Genomic DNA, 20,597 nt, shown 5'->3' on the forward strand with positions numbered 1-20,597 from the left:
GGGAGCTGGTAGCAAAGTTAAGGTGACCATGTATTTCAAAAGGGAAAAAGGGACACTGCCTGCGGCTAGCCTGAGGACTCCCTTTCCTATTCCCAGGCTGGCCCGAGCCCTGTGTACCTCCCTGCTGCACGGCACTGATACCAGGCGCTTGCCCGAGCCACTTCCCCGCCCCCCCCCACCTCAATGCGCTGCTGTCCTGAGCTGCTCCTCTCCACCTTCATGGGGCCGGCTCGAGCCGTTTACTCTCCAGACCCACGTGGGGCTGCCCCGAGCCACAAATCCCCCTCGGCCTTCACTGCTCACCCCTCAGCCCATACAGGGCTGGCCTGAGCTGCTTGCCCAACCCCTCTCATGTGGGGTTGGCCTGGCCCAAGCCACTTGCCCAAGTCATCTCCCCACCACACGTTCCTCTATGCCCTGCTATGGGTCGTACCGCACTTTTTTTGGTAAAACTGGGCATTTGTTCCGTTTGCTCTTGCAAGCTTATGATGAGTTGCAAGCTTATGATGAGTTGGCAAGAGCGAATGGGACAAATGCCCAGTTTTGCCAAAAAAGTCAGGACAGCCGGGCGAGGGCTTAAAAAAGGGACTGTCCTGTCCAAAACGGGACATACAGTCACCCTTAGTAAACTGAATACAAATTTATCTTCCAGAGGAAACCTCAGACACTTCATAAAGCTGGTGGTGTCTGCTAGCGACAAAGGGATAAAAAGTGTAGCACTTTCCTCAGGAGCAGTGGGGAGCCTAAAATGCTCCATACTGATTTTGTAGGTCACACTTCAGACAGGAGTAAGTTTTTATGGGTGAGTTTGTGTAAAACAATGAATAGACTTGTAGGAATTTTATAATTTCAGGCAGTTTCTTAGTAATAGCATCTAACTCCACATATGTCATACATGTTACAAATGCCAATACATTTTGTTTTCAGAGGCCTCACAGAGCATGAAACCACAGAAAAACCACTTTTTAAAAATTAATAACTTAGAAGCCTTTAAACTCATGGCAGTTTCTGTATCTTTCCTTTTTGTTAATACTTTTTCTCTGCCTAGTGGCATTGTATAGGTGTCTTAGCGTAACGTCATTTATGTTAAAACCTCAAATGATTATAACTTAAAATTGTTCTCTCCAAACCTGTAAAACACACACACTAGCAAAGACTCAAAATAATTTATTAATATGACAACTTTTATTGTATATTTACTTAAATATATGTTTATCTAACTTTGAAGTTGATTGTGCTCTGTTTTAGAGAATGCATCCAGGTTATAGAAGGATATAAAGTTTAAAAATCTAATTTAAAAAAAAACCAATTCTTGCCACTGTTACAAACAGTGACTTAAATGATTAAAATTGAAAATAATTTAAAATCCATCTTGTGCTGTTTTTACCTTTTGCATTTCTCTCAACTTGGACAATGAAAATAAAAGATCAAAATGTCATTTTCAGATTCTCATAATAGCACAATGCTGCAACTTTGGGTTGCAAACACTGCAAAGAAATGTTCAGTGCCTTTAAAGTTTCTATTGGAATTTGAAGTTATGGAAATATTGGTCTTAGCTTTAGAAAAGCTTATTTGTATAAAATCTAAAATACAGGCCAGTGCCCTGACAATTGTTATCACTCTTGGGATGTTTTTGTTCCTCATTGTGTGGTGTTTAGACTCTCATTCTTTGGACCCTTACACCTCCTGTAATGCTTATTTCATTAGCGCCACTAGTCTACATCTTGCATTGTATTTAAAAATATTTTTAAAATCCTGTAGTTTAAAAAATGCACCTAATTAAAATGTGATCAGTTCTGATTTTGCTTTGTGCTGCAATACCTCCCTCCCTGGTGGGTTCTGCAAGGGCTTATTTATTTTGGGACAAACTGTGGTTGACTCTACGTAGTATGTGCAGGAACTCTGCTCTTCCCTCCCTCCCAATATCCACTCTTATCTTATAAGCCTGCGCAAGGGCAGGGCATAGTTGTAGTTCGTGCCCCCACCTTGAGCACAAACCTACCACCTCACAAAGGATAGGACAGGAGAAGATGATATTTATGGTCCTTTCTCTGCTTCTCAGAGATTAAGCACAAGCTCTGTTGTTTTAAGCGTGCTTCACTCAGCATGACAGGAATTCTGGAAGCTCTTTCTGGGGTGGGGTAGCTCTACACCATTCTCAAAACAGGCATAATCTGAACACTTATGGTTGGTAATGAGTTCTGAATTTCCATCTTTGGACTTTAAAAGTTACTCTATAAAAACTGCAGCTAAACCCTAACCTAGGAAGTATTTGAATTCAGGATTGGGATTCTGTTTAGTTTTAATGTCTGGACTAAAAACAGTGATAGTGACATGTAAAAATTCAGGTTTCCCTTCTCTCTCCTCAGGTCAGATGGGGAGGACCAGGTTCTTTCCAGGCTGACAATTCTTGTTTAAAGGCATTTTTATCTGACTTAACTGGACTATGCCGCTAAAGACAGCTGACTTCTGACTAACCAGAGTTGTCACCACATCATGCTTTGCCTTTAATGCTCTCCATCACAGTTAGCTCCTGGTGAGAGATGATTAAGAACTTGATGCTTGGGGCTGGTAGCAGTATTTAAAACAGAGCAGTGCTTCAGAGCCCCTGTGCTATCACAGATTGAGATATTCTAGCACAAACACTTGTAGAATTTTGTTGAGGTTGTCAACGGTGGGTTTGTTGAGGTTTTGTTCATTGTCGTCCATGGTGTGCCAAACCTTAGGGAAAGGAGATGGGATCAAGTGAAGAACTTGAACTCCTGAAAGAGAGGATGGAATTTGGAGATAGTACACAAGCCTTTTGGGTGAGTAAATTAGCATGCATTACTGTACAAGTGGAGCCGCTAAACAATTTGGAATCCAGGGCTACAGTCAGACTATTACTCAATACACTGACTCCATAACAAACTGGTATCTCCACAGCTTCCTTCCACTGTTCCTCTTACCCAGCTTGTGACTACAGAAGCTCACCACTTACACTGTACAATTCCTAAAATTAACAAGGCGTCCAGCGACACCTTAAAGACTAACAGATTTATTTGGGCATAAGCTTTCATGGGTAAAAAAAAAAACCCACTTCTTCGGATGTATGGAGTAAAAGTTACAGATGCAGACATAAATAAATATACTGACACGAGGAGAAGGGAATCTTCTGTTAGTCTGTAAGGTGTCACTGAACTCCTCATTGTTTTTGTGGATACAGACTAACATGGCTACCCCTCTGATTTCTAAAATAGTCTTTCCTTCCCAGTGCTCTTTTTAAAAATACTTGTGACAATAGTTGTGGTTGGACTGTCACAGCAACTCTCAGCCTTGCAGTTATGCTCCTACTGTGCTTACCTGAGAGCTATGGAGAAGGATGCATTGTAGCACTGTAGCTTTCCCCCAGGGCAACCCTGAATGGGCCTATTGTACCGTAATGTTAGTAAAAAGAAAAGGAGTACTTGTGGCACCTTAGAGACTAACCAATTTATTTGAGCATGAGCTTTCGTGAGCTACAGCTCACTTCATCGGATGCATACCGTGGAAACTGCAGAAGACATTATATACACACAGAGACCATGAAACAATACCTCCTCCCACCCCACTGTCCTGCTGGTAATAGCTTATCTAAAGTGATCATCAAGTTGGGCCATTTCCAGCACAAATCCAGGTTTTCTCACCCTCTGCCCCCCCCCCACACACAGACTCACTCTCCTGCTGGTAATAGCTTATCCAAAGTGACCACTCTCCCTACAATGTGCATGGTAATCAAGGTGGGCCATTTCCAGCACAAATCCAGGCTCTCTCACACACACACCCCCGAAATACACACACACACACAAACTTACTCTCCTGCTGGCAATAGCTCATCCAAACTGACCACTCTCCAAGTTTAAATCCAAGTTTAACCAGAACGTCGGGGGGGTGGGGTGGTTTAGGAAAAAACAAGGGGAAATAGGCTACCTTGCATAATGACTTAGCCACTCCCAGTCTCTATTCAAGCCTAAATTAATAGTATCCAATTTGCAAATGAATTCCAATTCAGCAGTTTCTCACTGGAGTCTGGATTTGAAAGTTTTTTGTTGTAAGATAGCGACCTTCATGTCTGTGATTGCATGACCAGAGAGATTGAAGTGTTCTCTGACTGGTTTATGAATGTTATAATTCTTGACATCTGATGTGTCCATTTATTCTTTTATGTAGAGACTGTCCAGTTTGACCAATGTAAATGGCAGAGGGGCATTGCTGGCACATATCACAGTGGTAGATGTGCAAGTGAACGAGCCTCTGATAGTGTGGCTGATGTTATTAGGCCCTGTGATGGTGTCCCCTGAATAGATATGTAGGCACAGTTGGCAACGGGCTTTGTTGCAAGGATAGGTTAGTGGTTCTGTTGTGTGGTATGTGGTTGTTGGTGAGTATTTGCTTCAGGTTGCGGGGCTGTCACTTTAGATAATCTATTACCAGCAGGAGAGTGAGTTTGTGTGTGTGGTTTTTGGAGGGGGGTGAGGGAGTGAGAGAACCTGGATTTGTGCTGGAAATGGCCCACCTTGATTATCATACACATTGTGAAGAGAGTGGTCACTTTGGATGGGCTATTACCAGCAGGAGAGTGAGTTTGGGGGGGGGGGGGGTGGAGGGTGAGAAAACCTGGATTTGTGCTGGAAATGGCCCAACTTGATGATCACTTTAGATAAGCTATTACCAGCAGGACAGTGGGTGGGAGGAGGTATTGTTTCATGGTCTCTGTGTGTATATATAATGTCTTCTACAGTTTCCACAGTACGCATCTGATGAAGTGAGCTGTAGCTCACGCTCAAATAAAGTGGTTAGTCTCTAAGGTGCCACAAGTACTCCTTTTCTTTTTGCGAAGACAGACTAACACGGCTGTTACTCTGAAACCTGTTGTAATGTTAGTGGTGCTCTGTTCTACATACCAATTTTCCAGTTCCCTGATGAGGATTGGTTAGGGTGACTTACTTACCCCATTACTGCCTTGTAAAATGGAGCACCCTTTGTTCCACTAAGGTCTTATCCACATTACAGGATCAACGGGCAGTGCTTGATCCGGGGGGGGGGTCGATTTAGCGTGTCTAGTCTAGACATGATAAATTGACCGCTGAGCACTCTCCTGTCGACTCCAGTACTCCACTGGAGCGAGAGGCGCAGGCAGTGTTGATGGGGGAGCAGCAGCTTTCAGCTCACCACAGTGAAGACACCGCGGTGAGTAGATTTAAGTACGTCAACTTCAGCTACGTTGAAGTTGTGTAACTTAGATCAATTCCCCCTTCTCCCCCCCCCAACGTAGACCAGACCTAAGCTACCAGCATTCCCAGCATGATGGCTCTGTAATGCTGGTTAGGTGAAAGCCTCAGGCACCAAGCCATTGGAGGAGTGGGTGTGGTTGTGGTACTTAACTGTTTTGGGGGAGGGACAATTAAATTCCTTCTCCACTTAATTTTTTTTTCCTGCATCCTGTTCCCTACCAGCCCCTTGTTTGCACAGCTTCCCAAAAGCAAACAGTTAAGATGCACCTCTCTCTGCTTCCTAACCATGATGTTAGAGGAGTTTGTCACCTGTAGTGTCTGGTGACTGTAGTGGCTCTTCTCCACCTTTTCACTGAGGCCTCTTTTTGGTATCCTTGCCATAGCTCATACATGAAAAGGTGTTTAACAGGCTATGTCTCAGTGGCACCTGCCCTGCTTTCCTCAACTATGAGCTGCGCCATACTGTGCTCACTGCCCTACTCAGTTGTGCATGATCTGACCTTCAGGGAAGCGTGGGCTGGACTGAACACCAGTTTTGCATTTGCCAAAGCCCTGGAGCTGGTTAGAGTAAACACACAAGAATGGGAGATTGGCAACAGAAGCAGGCTGGGGATCAGGACAAGCCTCATAATTAAAGTAGGGAGGACAAATACTGGAGAAGCCATTGAAAAAATTCCTGGGATTGTCTAAGGCTCTCAATATCAGTTCAATCAAATCTCTAAGCCAAGTTCCCCTTTTATACTTGTGAATGCCAAGGTGAAGAATAGATTTCACTAATCTCAATTGTGCTGTAACAAACTGACTAGTGCGTGTACTGAAATTCCTTTGATCTCAGATAGTGAGAAGCTGTGCTTTTGGAAAAGGAAGATTTGTGTTCTTTTGCTATGAAATTTCTTTGGGGTCAGTGGTGCTTAGCCCCTCTGAAAATGTATTTAGGAGCCTCAGATTTAAGGAGCTAAGTTAGCAAATGCTGGCCTGTACACAATACTCACTTGCTTAAAATAAGCATCTGCCCCTAAAACTGCAGTAAACTCATGTGCTAGTTAGGAAATATTTAAAATGGATTCCAGTACCTCTTCTTAAAAATGGAATATGGTCATCCTCAATCAACCCTTGAGCAGCATTACCCCGGAAATACTGCCTTTCAGAAGGGTGATTCTTCAGCAAACCCAAGCCATGTAACTTTCGTTCTACAATTCACAATTGAAACAAAGTTTGTTATACTTGACAGTAAAATATCCTTCAAATAATAGTCAACTGAACAACTTTTCTCATGTAGTATAGGATATTTTTCACATCAGTGGAAAAAAAATTGGAAACAATTATGTGTGTTCCCCTGGCAGCAGTCAGCGGAGGATCCCGAGATGGCTGTTTCCCCATATGTAAAATGGGGATAACAAGCACAAAGGGTGTAAGTGACCTGCCCAAGGTCCCACAGTGACAGTCTTAGAACCCATGTGTTTTGGCTCCCATGCTCCTAGGCTACCCTTTGAGCCATTTCATTAGTGGTCACAAATCTACTAGAGTTTTCATAGCAGTTTTCAAGATCCTGCTAAAAGTTAGATTTTTTTTTTATTTCTTTAGTCTCACGAATGAGAGAAAATTAATTCCCAGATCATAAAACTCACAATTTGTTACCTGGTTCACATAATTCCAAATATTGGAAAACCGCCATAAGTGTTAGTAAAACAAAGAGTTTAGCAAGGACAATTTTACCAAAAACAAGCACCTTAAAAATTTTAATAACTTGCTTTGGTTGGAAGTGGCGACCCCAATTTTAGAGTCTGAACCTACAACTCTTTTGCATGAAGAATTCCTGTTGAATTCCAGGGGAGGAATGACCCTGCTGAAGAGGGCTTTCAGGCTTGAGCCCTTACTTTGATGGATAATCCTCCTTACCGATTGCTTGAAGTCTGTTAAACCATCGGGCAGTGTTTGAAAAATAATTGGGAAAGGTTGGGTTTGAAGCACCAATTAAATCCAGTAGCACAAACAGATCCTACAGGAGTAAAACAAAAATGAAAACTTTTAGCTTCATGAAAAAAGTCTTCTAAAGAAATAATGTGCCATACTGAAAATATGAGTACAAGTGACAGAGTAGGACTTCACTACTTCTCTCTTCACTAATTCTGAGCAAAGAACCAGTAATCAACTCACTATGTGAGAAGAGAGCTAATGAGAGGCAGGAGTGAGGTTTAATATACAACAGCACCTTTAACCAGGGGGAAAAAAAGCAGCGTGATTTGCAAAATGCAATGGGCCAGATTCAGACTTGGTGTGAGCAGTTGCAACTCACACTTTTTCCTGCAGAAAAAATAAGAAGTTGCCTCCAGTTGTCCCTGCTTTTTCCACTGAAGTGGCAAAGGAAGGAGAAGCAGAAAGCAAGTAAGGCCTCTCAAAAAAAAACCAAACACAAAAACCCCCCCTATGCTCACTTCTATTATCTGGTGGAGTTCTCCCTTGGTGGAATTTGGCTGATTTCACTGTTCTTTATTAGTTGTACGGTATTTAACTAGGAATTCATTTGGAAATTAAAAGGAGTTTTCACTTACAATGCTCTGTATTTGGTTTGTGTTTGTTGCACCAGGTGGATGGGGAGTAGATGCCATTTTCTGAGCTAAATGTCGTGATCCATAGAGGGAATCTGTAGGAGACCACCGCACAAAGGCTTCTTCGCCATCAAAGAAAATCAACTGAAGTGAAAGATCTGGCCTGGAGGCTGAGCTGGTCTGTTGAAGAATGTCAAAAGCAATGTCATATTCAATTTCTGTGGAAATACACATTGATATAGGGTCCGATCCTGCAGCTCTTTCTTATGAGTAGCTCCTTTTTAACAACTCACATAAAAGGACTACCACTCTTACTCAAACTTTCGCACATCTTTAATCTCCCATACCTATACTGTGGTATCACGATAAAGGCTGTCATGTGCCTTAAAAGCAGCCTGTGTTTATACAATTCCTTTATGAGGACTCTTGTCGGTGGTTAGAAGTTTCACATCTCTGACTTGTATGAGGATGAATTCAATAACTTGAGAGAGGTCTACAGAACAAGGTGGTTGAAACATTTAATATCATCTGAGATTAGCATTTGTGGTAATCCTTAATGAGTTCTGCCTCAGCAAGCAGACTCATAAAATGAGCTGTAGTTTTTGTCATGTTTGTGTGTAGTGGTTCTCATGAAAACAGTGAGGAACAAAGCACTATTAGTCATTAAAATAGTGACATTTCTTTTTCTGCAGGGTGACGTGCAGCCTTAATCTGACCCTAAAATCAAAGCACAGGATGTGTGTCATTTTGGGGCTCACCCAGACCAGTAAAGGGTTCTGTCACTGCCTGTCTTGTAACTTTGGGTGCCTTAAAGCTATGTTGCTATCCTGGCATGGTGTTTTAATTATTTAGGGTGGGGAAATTTCAAACAGTATGTCTTAATGCTGTCCCAGTAATCCTAATGGCTCAGTGTTTGTCTTTTCTGGGATTGTGTAATGCTAGGTGCTTGGAGCTAATCTCGTAGGGTTGGGTGGGAATGCAGTCCCCCTCATGCCTGATTGCTTCACCACTCTGCTGTGAGGTGGAGCTAAATGTTGCAGCACAAATCATGAGCACAGCTCTACACATACACAAATACACTGACTCAGAGCCGCGGTCTATATACATAAAGACCATCAAGTTCAGAATGTTACAAGCTTTCATAAAATACCTTACTTGGCATATTTTTATACACAATAACACTGTACACAACCAATTGATTCCGTTGCTTACTCTTTGGGATTTTGACCCCCTGTTCTCCCTTTGGAGTGTCTGGACCCTGGTTGCCACATTATGGAAAGGGAACACTGTGGCATCAACATACCCAAGCAGGTATATTGACTTGTGTCTAACCAAATTCTCAATATTTCACTGAAGAGGGCTGTGTGTGGGCTCTGCTGAAACTTGAACTAGCTGATTGTCATGGTTATTTTGTGATGTTTGTACAGGAAATAATTTTAGTTATGTAGGATATTGAGTTTCAAAACTGATGAAGTGAAACTTGCTACTTGAGGCAAGGCGAGTCTCCGGGCTAACTCAGTCAACACTGAGAACCATGGACGTCCATGGAACCAGCCCAGTATTTACGGTCTAGACCAGGTGAAGGCTTGAGGATTACCCTGACACCTCAGGTACTCCGAAAAGTGTCTCAAAGACCCTTCCTCTTCAGCCACCAACAAAAATCAAGGCACTGCCATCTGCAGAGAGGATGACATTTGTATTTAGGGCTGCAAAGGAGCTATCCATGTGGAATGTCTTCTCTTCCACCACATGTTCCCAGCACAGGTGCTGTCTACCTGGGGCCACATCCTAAAATTTTCCACCATCACTAATATCAGGTCTGTTCCACCCATATTAGTAACTTTGGGACCCCTAGTCTAGAGAGTTGCCATTGGTGGTTTTACCATTGTACCCACTAATCCTACTCCAAACAGAGTTAACAAGCTGGCGGTGCCCTTTATGCACTAAGGCTCCCAACCTTGCTACCACTGGAGCTGAACCAGGGTAAACAATAGTGGGAAACTTAGAAAATTTCCCTTGTGTAGACAGGGCAATATTGATATCCGCTCTGCTGTGAAACACCTGCTATTTTGTAGAGATTTCAGTTACTCCTCTTTGTTCTTTCCACTGCGAGACAGACCTCTTAGTCGACCCAGAGCTCAATCACCGCCATATGTATACCAGGAGAATATGAATTAAAGTAACTCTAATTTAAGAAAATTAGTATCCATGGCTATGATTTTTTTCTGCTTAAAATGTTCTGTGTCTGAATAATGTAAAAAGATATCTATGAACAAGAGTATTTTAAGCTTTATGTAAATATAAATAAATTGGAAGAACATGGAGATAGAAATCACAACTCAAAGTCACTGTATATTAATAGATTTGGCCTAGAACATAATAGGCTATTATGCTACCACAAGTAGAGTCAAAAGGTCATAGATAATGTATTCATCAGATGAATCCCAAAATACTTTGCTAACAGATTTCACAGGCCATCATTTGTACAAAGTAATTATTTCACCCACCTTTAAAATACTCCCTCTTCATGAGATGGAAAATTGAAATTAAATACTGACTTAGTACTTGCTAAAGATTCAGACCTCTAAATTGGTACCAGGATTTGTTTATATAAACAACTGTGCTAGTTCATGCAAAAAAAATCAAGATTTTTTTAAATGACAGTTCATTAATATATGCCATGGGGAAATAATGTAATATAACATACTTAGTTTTGTGATAAAAAATATTGGAACACTTCCTAATGTTCAAATCCCCAAATACGCTACTAACACTAAAAGGTACAATATCAGCCTTTTGGAACAATTGCAGCCATAAAAACAATGTTTAGATTACTTAAATACTTCACATCAGAACACAACAAAATCAAACTCTATCATCTGTACTTTGAGATTGGATCAGCTGATCAACTTTACATATGAAACCCAAGCATATCTATTACAGGAGTGTTTTATATCTGCATGTGTGAAATAGTAGATAAGGCACTCAAAAATATGTAGTATAGCTCCTGGATTTTTAGGGCCACAAACTTCTTGTGCACTGCAGCTGGCCCTAGTACCAACATACATCCGCTCTTAACATGCACCAGACAACTTGATATATATTATACTCCCTGTATTATGTCTTCCCATAATCCAAGACCACCCCATACTTAATTCTGAATAATTGACTTAGATTAAAAAAAAAAGAAAAAAAAGCCAGAAGTGAAGTTGCCATTAGAAGATGGTGTATGTATTTCCTCTGTAACAGGCTGCTGTAACTCTCACTCTCCCTCCAAATGGCTGCCTATCTCAGAAAACAGTAGACTTCCTAGAGATTTAAAAGTGCGGTATACACAAAGCAAAGGCCTAGCAGTTACAGAGAGAAATACACCATACCCTTCTCAATGTCTTCTTGAGTGACTGGGCTTGGTGCAGGAATTACTACATGGCATTCTATGGCCTGTGTTACAGAAGAGATCGGACTAGATGTTCATAATCTCTTTGGGCCTTAAAATCCATGCATTTATGATGATAGCTTTGATATATTGAATTATTCACCCTTCATGTGTAATTATGAAGCGTTATTGTGTTTGTGTTGTTTAATCATTCATTTAATGGTATCAGACTTAGAAACCGAGATTATTCGTGTATCCTACATCCTGAAAGCTGACACTAGTAGGTTACTTTTTTAAAAGCATGGTTCTGTATACCTGTGGTTAGAATTCTTTTTAAAAGTCTCCAGTCTTCAACTAAGTAAAAATGTATTATTTCCATAGCATGCTATGGAACTGCTCAAACCTCTCTGATACCATTGTGCATCTATCGATGCTTCCTCATTTTTTTTTATGATGTGAAGTTAAACTCTTGTGCAGTAATAGACCTGGGTCCCAGTTCTGCTCCCCTTTAAAATCAATGGGAGTTGTGCCATTAACATCAGTAGGAGGAGGATCAGGTCCATGATCATTGAGAACAACAATACAGAAGCCACATAAGGCTCAGCTATCACAGAAGCATGCAAAAGAGAAAAAGAAACAAGTACCTTAATTGACTGAAGCCGGCTGTCTAGGGCACGTGCTAGCTCCAATAACATAGCGCAGGGCACAGCTGAGTCAGTGGCTCCCACAAACACTCTGCCATCCCACTGTGGACCGAAGTATTTTGAGTCATGGTGGCAAGCAAGCACCAGATGGCGCTTGGCAGAAGGATTGAGGGTGCTGATGATATTGGAGAACGTTCGGTATCCATAGGGCGTGTATCCCTGAAACGTATCTTCTTTGACTACCCAGCCAGCCTGCAAACTTTGAATACGGCGCTTGATATGCTGGAATTGTAAAAAAAAAAAAATAAAAAAAAAAAAAAATAAAAAAAAAAAATCACATTAATATTGGTAAGCATCTAACAGACGTTTGCAAACAAACTATATCAGTAGCTAGTTTACAGTATTAGCTCTTTAATTTTTCTGTAAGGGCCACTGTAATTATAATAAGCATTTTCTATCGCCAGGCAGCTAATGGGACTGAGTTCTGCTTGTGGTAATCACCATCTTTGTTTCACTGCTACATTCTCTTCCTCCACTATCACCCCATTTGCTTGGCCTCTCTCCTGTTGTGTCTTGTTATATGCTAAGATTGTAAACTCTTTGGGGCAGGGATTATCTTTTAGTATATGTTTGTAAAGTGCCTAGCATAATGATCAGTGATGGCAGCCTCTAGGTGCTACTGCAGTACCAATAACACTGTTTGCTTTCTACAAGAAATGTGCCTTACAAATAGCAAGTGACTTGAACGAGGCTTAAGAGTTCAACAGGAAACAACTAAATAGTCTCTTCTCTATAAACTGAGCAAAGAATGGAACACTGGAGAACAACTAAAATATAATTCAATGTGAGGGCAAAAATGAAAACAATGGAATCTGTATAATAGACCACTCCTATTAGGCAATGTCCTGCCTTGAAAGATTGCCTCTAAAATATCCCCCCCAAATGGATCCAGTACAGAGGGTTCTGCATCATCTTTATTTGAGAAGACCATCTGTGTTAAGCAACTTATTTTTATTGGTCTCTTAAGTATTCTCTCAAGGACATATTTCTCTCTATTTAGATAAATAGTGGAAAAAAGCTTCTAACTGGGGAACTAGCAGACAGTGAAGAGCCCGAGCCAGCTCCTATTAAGATCAATGGGATTTTTGCTCCCACTGAAATCAATAACAAAAGTGTCACCTTGAATGGTTTCCATTTTGTTCTGGGTAGCGTTCTGAAAGTTCATGCAGCAACAAGTATTTTACCCTTGTCCTGTTTGCAAACCTGCCTTTGGCATCAGTGGGTGTTCTGCAGTGGATTGATAGGAGTATGTAGTTCTAGCTGTACATCTCGACCCCTGGACTGAATTTAAAGTGGAATTTGTACCTTTCCACAGAATGGAATGGAGCTTCCCTGCAGCTCTATTATGTTTTAACAAAACTCTCCTCTCCGTGCTGACAATGGAGAGTGTTTCTATGTTGTCATAAGGATATTTTCGTACATTGTTGTTACCCATAGCAGCAAAGATCCCCCACTTGAACATGCCATGTGGTTACCATGCCTCAGACTCTGCTCTGCTATTTTTTCCTTTAGTTTGGCTGACAGCCAGTAAATCACCTAGGTACCTCAGAACTAGATACTATGGACACTCACTGCCATTGAAACAAGCTTCATTTTTCCATGCCAACTACAGATTGGCAAGTTCATTAATTGGACACAATGGGCTATGGTGGTGCTGTTAAGCCACAGCCTGCATGGCTGGTTGGGGGCACAGAGTGGTTCCACACTGGTGAGAATCCCAAGAGGTGTTCTGGTTGACTCGGTCACCCGAGAGCAGAGACTATTTACAGGTGCCATTTGGATACCCCTCATGTGCAGATTCAACTCTGCTAGTCAGTATGCCACCTTTGAACCCTCTTCACCCACTGTAGAGTCTCCAGTAGCTCCAGCAGTAGAAGACTCCTGATCCTTGCAATTGTGTTGAGCAAGGACAAGGGTTGTGCTGGTCCTTGAAAGGGGTACAAGGTGGGCTGGGGAAAAGACCCCTTGTGCTCTTTCCCCTTATGTCTGCATCGATGCAGAACTAGCTACAAATTAGCGCTTAGATTACTCTGTTTACATAAATGTAGCAACAAAAAATAGAGTGGGAGTAAATGGTCAGTTTTCAACATGGCAAAATGTTAACAGGAGGTGCGGGAGTCAAGGTTCCATGCTAGGCCTGGTGCTGTTTAACTACTACTTGTTGATTTTAAAAAGATGGACTATATAAAAGTAGGTTTCAGAGTAGTAGCCGTGTTAGTCTGTATCCGCAAAAAGAAAAAGGAGGATTTGTAGCATCTTAGAGACTAACAAATTTATTTGAGCATAAGCTTTCATGAGCTACAGCTCACTTCATCGGATGCATTCAGTGGAAAATATAGTGGGGAGATTTATATACACAGAACGTGAAACAATGGGTGTTACCATACACACTGTAACGAGAGTAATCAGGTAAGGTGAGCTATTACCAGCAGGAGAGCGGGGGTGGGGGAACCTTTTGTAGTGATAATCAAGGTGGGCCATTTCCAGCAGTTGACAAGAACGTCTGAGGAACAGCGGGGAGGGGGAGAAACATGGGGAAATAGTTTTACTTTGTGTAATGACACAGCCCCTCCCAGTCTTTATTCAAGCCTAAGTTAATGGTATCCAGTTTGCAAATTAATTCCAATTCAGCAGTCTCTTGTTGGAGTTTGTTTCTGAAGTGTCACCTGCGCATCTACCAATGTGATATACGCCATCATGTGCCAGCAATGGCCAATGTACATGGCAGAGGGGCAAACTGGACAGTCTCTACGTAAAAGACTAAATGGACACATCAGACATCAAGAATTATAACATTCAAAAACCAGTCGGAGAACACTTCAATCTCTCTGGTCACTCGATTACAGACCTAAAGGTGGCAATCCTTCAAAAACAGACTCCAACGAGAGACTGCTGAATTGGAATTAATTTGCAAGCTGGATACAATTAACCTAGGCTTGAATAGAGACTGGGAGTGGATGTGTCATTACACAAAGTAAAACTATTTCCCCATGTTTACTACCACCCCCCACTGTACCTCAGACGTTCTTGTCAACTGCTGGAAATGGCCCACCTTGATTATGACTACAAAAGGTGTTTTTTTTTCTCTCCTGCTGGTAATAGCTCACCTTACCTGATCACTTTCTTTACACTGTGTATGGTAAGACCCATTGTTTCATGTTCTCTGTGTATATAAATATCCCCACTGTATTTTCCACTGCATGCATCGGATGAAGTGAGCTGTAGCTCATGAAAGCTTATGCTCAAATAAATTGGTTAGTCTCTAAGGTGCCACAAGTCCTACTTTTCTTTTTATATAGAAGTAGTTTCACTATCAGTAAGGCCATTGTAATCAAAATGTCACCTAGCTAAGACTGAATCTCTCTAGTTAATGTATTAAAATATCTGTCCAGTCATGGCACTGGGTGTGTGAAGGCTGAGTCCCTCTCTTTGAGCCTCCTGTCATCTTCAATGGTATCTTCAGATCATGGCCCAGCTGATGCAGAAAGCAGCTCTCACCAGCAGCATGTAACTCACTTTTTGGAAACTGATTAGATTTCTGATGGCAGTGTCCCTTTAAATGCCATAGGTTTTTAGGGCGATTTCTATATAACTTTATTATAGTTTCATTCCTTTCCTAAAGTTCCCCAGGACTGTTATAGAAGAGTGACCAAGACTAGGCCTGGTTCTAGCACATACATGCAACTCCCCTGAAGTTACTGGAGTTATACCAGGGCTGCATTTTGCCAACAGTTCTATTTCAAAGTTCTACAGCACCTTTCTTCCAGGGCTCCCAAAGTGCTTTAAAAGCATTAATGAATTAAGCCTCATGTTACTCCTCTGAGATAAAGAACTGATATCCCCACATTACAGATGTGGTCATTGAAACTGGAAAAGTAAAGTAACTTGCCCTGGGTGGCACAGTGAATAGGTGGAAAGACAAGCAAAGGAAGCCCTGAGTCCTGGTCCTATGTACCTTTTAAAAACACTGTAGCTTCTTGATAAACTATAGTAATCCAGAGCAGGCAAAATGTCAAATTGCATCATGGTCCTACCCACCACTAGATAATCTTTGGAGCAACTCTGTAAGCCCTTCCTCCTCAAAATCAGTAAGACCTCTTCAGGGAAGACATTTAACTTGCCCCTCATGTGAAGTTCCAAAGGCAACTGTGCAAAAATGGCATGTTTGTGTGAGCACAAAGACATCCAGCTAAGCTGATTTTAGGTTACATGGAGTACTCTCACTTACATATATATTTAACATTGATTTTCTTTTATACATAATACTTGTTGGAGCTGTGTAAAATTAGGGAATAGAATTTAAAGTAGATTAAGTTTTGGGCCTGTCAGCCTTGATATTGTGTCTTTATGGATGACATTTCTCAGTCTTCTGATGGTAGTGGTCTTACTGAATGCAGCAAATGTGTCTCTACACATGGGTGGCCAGAGCCTCATACACTGAGGGCACTACCAGAATACAAACAACAGATGATATCCTTAGTGTGTCCAGAGGATGTAGTCTCACCTGACGCACAGCATAATTTCCTGGTGATCCTGGGTATCTCTCTATCAGTATAGGGTGCAGATCATTTTGCCACATTCGAGAAACATCTGTGTGTGCTGCAACTTGCCGGATACCAGCAAAAGTTAAAATACTTGGTTGGTGGGAGTACTGCAGAAGGAAAAAGAGGCATCTATTATCTGTTAGGTAGTTTGTGTTTTCTTTAATATGACAAACGTGATGCTATAGAATGCAAACAACATATTGTACTATATTAACAATATATTGAGTGCTAATCCTATTTCCTGTGGCATCCGCCAGTAATAAGGACAACAACCCCTTAGGAGCGTGGGTCTTCTCTCAAAGTTGACTCTAAAAATGGCAGTATAGGGTGCAGATCATTTTGCCACATTTGAGAAACATCCTAGACACTATTTGATCTATCCCTCTCCAGCATTTAATGATAGACCTGATTAAGCTCCATTAAGAGTCCTTGTTTCCAGTTGGTGATTCCTTGAGCTGTCCTCACTGCTGAGGAAGCCTAGGGGCTGAGCCTTAGCACTTATGTGGGAACAGTTAAAGGCAACTTAGCAACTACACCAGCAGTGAGGTTCCCCACTACCTGCAGGTATCCCTGAGAGCTGGAATGGAACCTCAGAATGTGACGTAATACCAATGGAAGACAGCAGCAATGGCGGCAGCAGAGAGACAGCCGTAGCAGGGGACGGCAGCCACTGGTGACCGAGAGAGGAGGGAGAGAGAGAGCAACAGGAGTGTAGCAGCTTGTTGGAGTTTCACACCTTATGGTGTGAAACTGAGGCAAAGGACACTGCCCAAAACACTGTGGGGTGGGTGTTTGCCTGTGGTCACATGCTTTTGAATTATGGTTGTGGTGTTTTCCCAAACAAACATTGGATCCCCTTTTAATAAAAGTTTTCTTTTGTTATCCACAGATTCAGAGCTTGCGAGAGGGAAAGTATTACCTCTTAGAAGTGCCCAGCCACGGTGTTTCATTTTTCCAGACGACTGGATGGGGGTTGAGCTGGTTCTATTTTCTGTTGCTAAGAGAAACTCCTAGAGCAGTGGTTTTCAAACTTCTTAGACTATGTACCCCTTTCCAAATAATGTAGTCTACCACATACCCCCATCTGAGATAGGATCATAATATACCTATGATTAGACTGCATTTTATTTAGTAGGACTAGGCATTGTCCGCCATTACAGTGTGTAATAAAATGCATTGTCCGCCATTACCCTTTGATGAGAGCTTGCGTACCCCTAGGAGTACACATACTTCAGTTTGAAAACCACTGCCCTAGACAGCGAACCCAGCTATTGTTGCTGCCAACTCCACCTGGTAGAAGGGTTACAGTGATGAGGGGTGGGGTTGAAGGCCTGATGTTTTTGCTGAAATCAATGGCAACTGGATTCGCTTGGTAGATAGGACAGAGTGAGTAGAGTGGGTGGGTGGGGTAAAGAGAGGGAGAGTATGTGTGGTGAGAAAGAGAGCTGGAGAGAGGCACTGATGCTGCTTAGCATTTTCTGTAATGACCAGTGTAACCATGGACTCAGCCTCAATTAGATATTTGCTCAGTGGTCTACAGTGTTGCCCCTATGGGTTACATCTGGAAAGATAAATATGAATACATAACAATGAGCCAAACAGAATTCTACTGGGCACAGACTTTTTTTTTTTAAAGTAAAATAATTAAAACAAATGGTAAAATGAGGATGTGAGAAGATGACAAAGGGGAAGTTAATGAAAAATAGAACAGAAGGGAACCTCTCTTGCCATCTTGTCCTGGCCCTGGTAAATTCTGACTGCAGCCCTGTACATCATTGGATGTTACATCAGATTACTGGAAGACAGTCAATTCTAGATGAACTTCGGGCTCAGATTCTTTACAATCAACTCAAAATGGGTCTTGAACATTTTTTCCATTTGAAAGTCTTGGAACACTTGATTAAATTAAACTTGAAGCTCTACAATCTATTATATTTCATGTGACTCAAATAACTTCTGCATGAAGAAACCATGTTTGTGTTTCATAATCAGGCCAAATAACGGTTATATTTTGAGTGTCTGCCTGTATTTTTACTGCTGTATTATTCTCTCTCAGTAAGTATTAATCCTGAGATCTAACTAAAAGAAGGCTGAGGGGAGATATGATTGTTCTCTATAAATATATCAGAGGGATAAATACCAGGGAGCGAGAGGAATTATTTAAGCTCAGTACCAATGTGGATATAAAAACAAAAGAATATAAACTGGCCGTTAGGAAGTTTAGACTTGAAATTAGACTAAGCTTTCTAACCATCGGAGGAGTGAAGTTCTGGAACAGCCTTCCAAGGGAAGCAGTGGGGGCAAAAGACCTATCTGGCTTCAAGACTAAGCTTGATAAGTTTATGGAGGGGATGGTATAATGGGATAGCCTAATTGTGGCAATTAATTGATCTTTGACTATTAGTGGTAAATATGCCCAATGGTCTGTGATGGATGGGGTGGGATCTGAGTTACTACAGAGAGTTCAGCCAGCCACCCAGGAAAGGTGAGTCTTGCCCACATGCTCAGGGTTTAGCTGATCACCATATTTGGGGTCTGGAAGGAATTGTCCTCCAGGGCAGACTGGCAGAGGCCCTGGGGGGGGTTTTGTCTTCCTCTGCAGCATGGGGTATGGGTCACTTGCTGGAGGAGTCTCTGCACCTCAAAGTCTTTAAACCACGATTTGAGGATTTCAGTAGCTCAGACATGGGTTAGGAGTTTGTTGCAGGAGTGGGTGGGTGAGATTCTGTGGCCTGCGTGGTGCAGGAGGTCAGACAAGACTATCATAATGGTCCCTTCTGACCTTAAAGTCTATGATTCTAATCTTCTTATTGTAATTGGTTTACATTTTTTTTTTTTTAAGAAACACAAATGGATGAAAACACTGGATGAAACAAAACATGCTAATATCTTCTTTCCAAATAATGATGCAGCAGTTCTGTTGTCATTATCTGCTATAGCCCCTACTTATATGTTCCATGCTAGACAGAATTTACTATTTTAACAGAGCCCTTCTTTTCCTCAGACCAACATATAATACTCTCTGAATCATTTTAATCTCTCATTTTCTTTTTTTTTTCCCCACCAAGTTCAACAATTCTCTGCAAAATGTTTCTCTTGTTGAGTTGCCAATGCTAGGTTAGTGTGAATCTCATATCACAATAACACATTGAGAAAAAGAATTATCTGCAGCCATTAAATTATGATGAAGGGCATGTTATCTCTTTACCTGTCTGAGTCTGTATTATGTACACTGACAGTGCTCTCTAAATAACAATAAGCTAAGATTCACTCTGATCTCTATGTTGTGGGTGGCTCAGAGAACTTAGCCCATCCACCCACACTGTATTATCACAACAGCAGCTCTTACACTGAAGACAGAACCCTGATCACAGCCACAGGCTGCACAACAAAGATGCAATTCATGCCGATGTCTTCTCTTACAGGGAAGGAGTAGGGATCAAATGAAAGTGTCTGTCTGAACTCCTCTTCCAGAAGCCTCCTGACTGAGAGGCAGGCCTGGTTTAAACAGCTCAGCTGCTGATCTCCCCTCCCCACACACACATACGCCAAAGCCACACTGCATTTAAGTGGGGGTGAGAAGACAAGAACCAGTTTGAGAAATACAACTGTGACCCACCTTCTCCTGTGTCCAGTTTGCTCTGGCTTCCCTCCCATCTGTCAGCTGAGAGAAGGTGACTGTTGCCAGGTAAAGTACCCCAGCCAGGCAGAAAGATGCTGCTGCCTTATTACCCCTGCTTCCCCCCGTCATCCCTCTTCTGCAGCTGCTACTGCTCTTCTTCCTGTGCATGAGTCAGTAGCTGGAGCAGCTTCTTCTGCAGTCCACCCCTCCCCTTCTCCCTCTGCCTGACTAAGGATCTGGAGGTAGGAGGGGGAAAGGGGGCAGTCCTGGAGAAGGGGTGGGGAGGAGGGAGCTTCCCAATGATCTGCTGCAGGAGCAGACGCCTGACTATCTATGATTCATTCAGCAGCATCTACCCTTTTACCCAGCTTTTCCCAGTTCATTTCCCTTCTGAAATGAGCCCTGTCCCTAGCACCACGTCAGCAGCATCAGGAGAGTGACTAATCCCCAAACCCTCAGGCAGTGATCACAACAGGATGGTCTCTCCATTCTCTCCCATGTGTTCCCTCCCTGATGTTTTCCTCCAGGGTTACAATGAGGCTCTGAGGGC

General features: G+C 42.1%; 1 protein-coding gene across 1 annotated transcript; it reads right to left on the reverse strand.

Annotated features, from left to right (window-relative positions):
- Window positions 1-805: 805 nt before the first annotated feature.
- QPCT (glutaminyl-peptide cyclotransferase) lies at window positions 806-20,417 on the reverse strand. The gene is made up of 7 exons (XM_073338342.1): window positions 20,045-20,417; window positions 16,386-16,532; window positions 11,822-12,103; window positions 7,805-7,981; window positions 7,152-7,251; window positions 6,326-6,442; window positions 806-2,762 (listed from the first exon to the last, which is right to left on the reverse strand). Exons 1-7 carry the CDS (start codon window positions 20,213-20,215, stop codon window positions 2,617-2,619), a joined length of 1,140 nt encoding a protein of 379 aa, XP_073194443.1. The 5' UTR covers window positions 20,216-20,417; the 3' UTR covers window positions 806-2,616.
- Window positions 20,418-20,597: the final 180 nt, after the last annotated feature.

This window comes from Lepidochelys kempii, chromosome 3 (genome assembly GCF_965140265.1).
Source record: "Lepidochelys kempii isolate rLepKem1 chromosome 3, rLepKem1.hap2, whole genome shotgun sequence".
Classification (NCBI taxonomy): Eukaryota; Metazoa; Chordata; order Testudines; family Cheloniidae; genus Lepidochelys; species Lepidochelys kempii.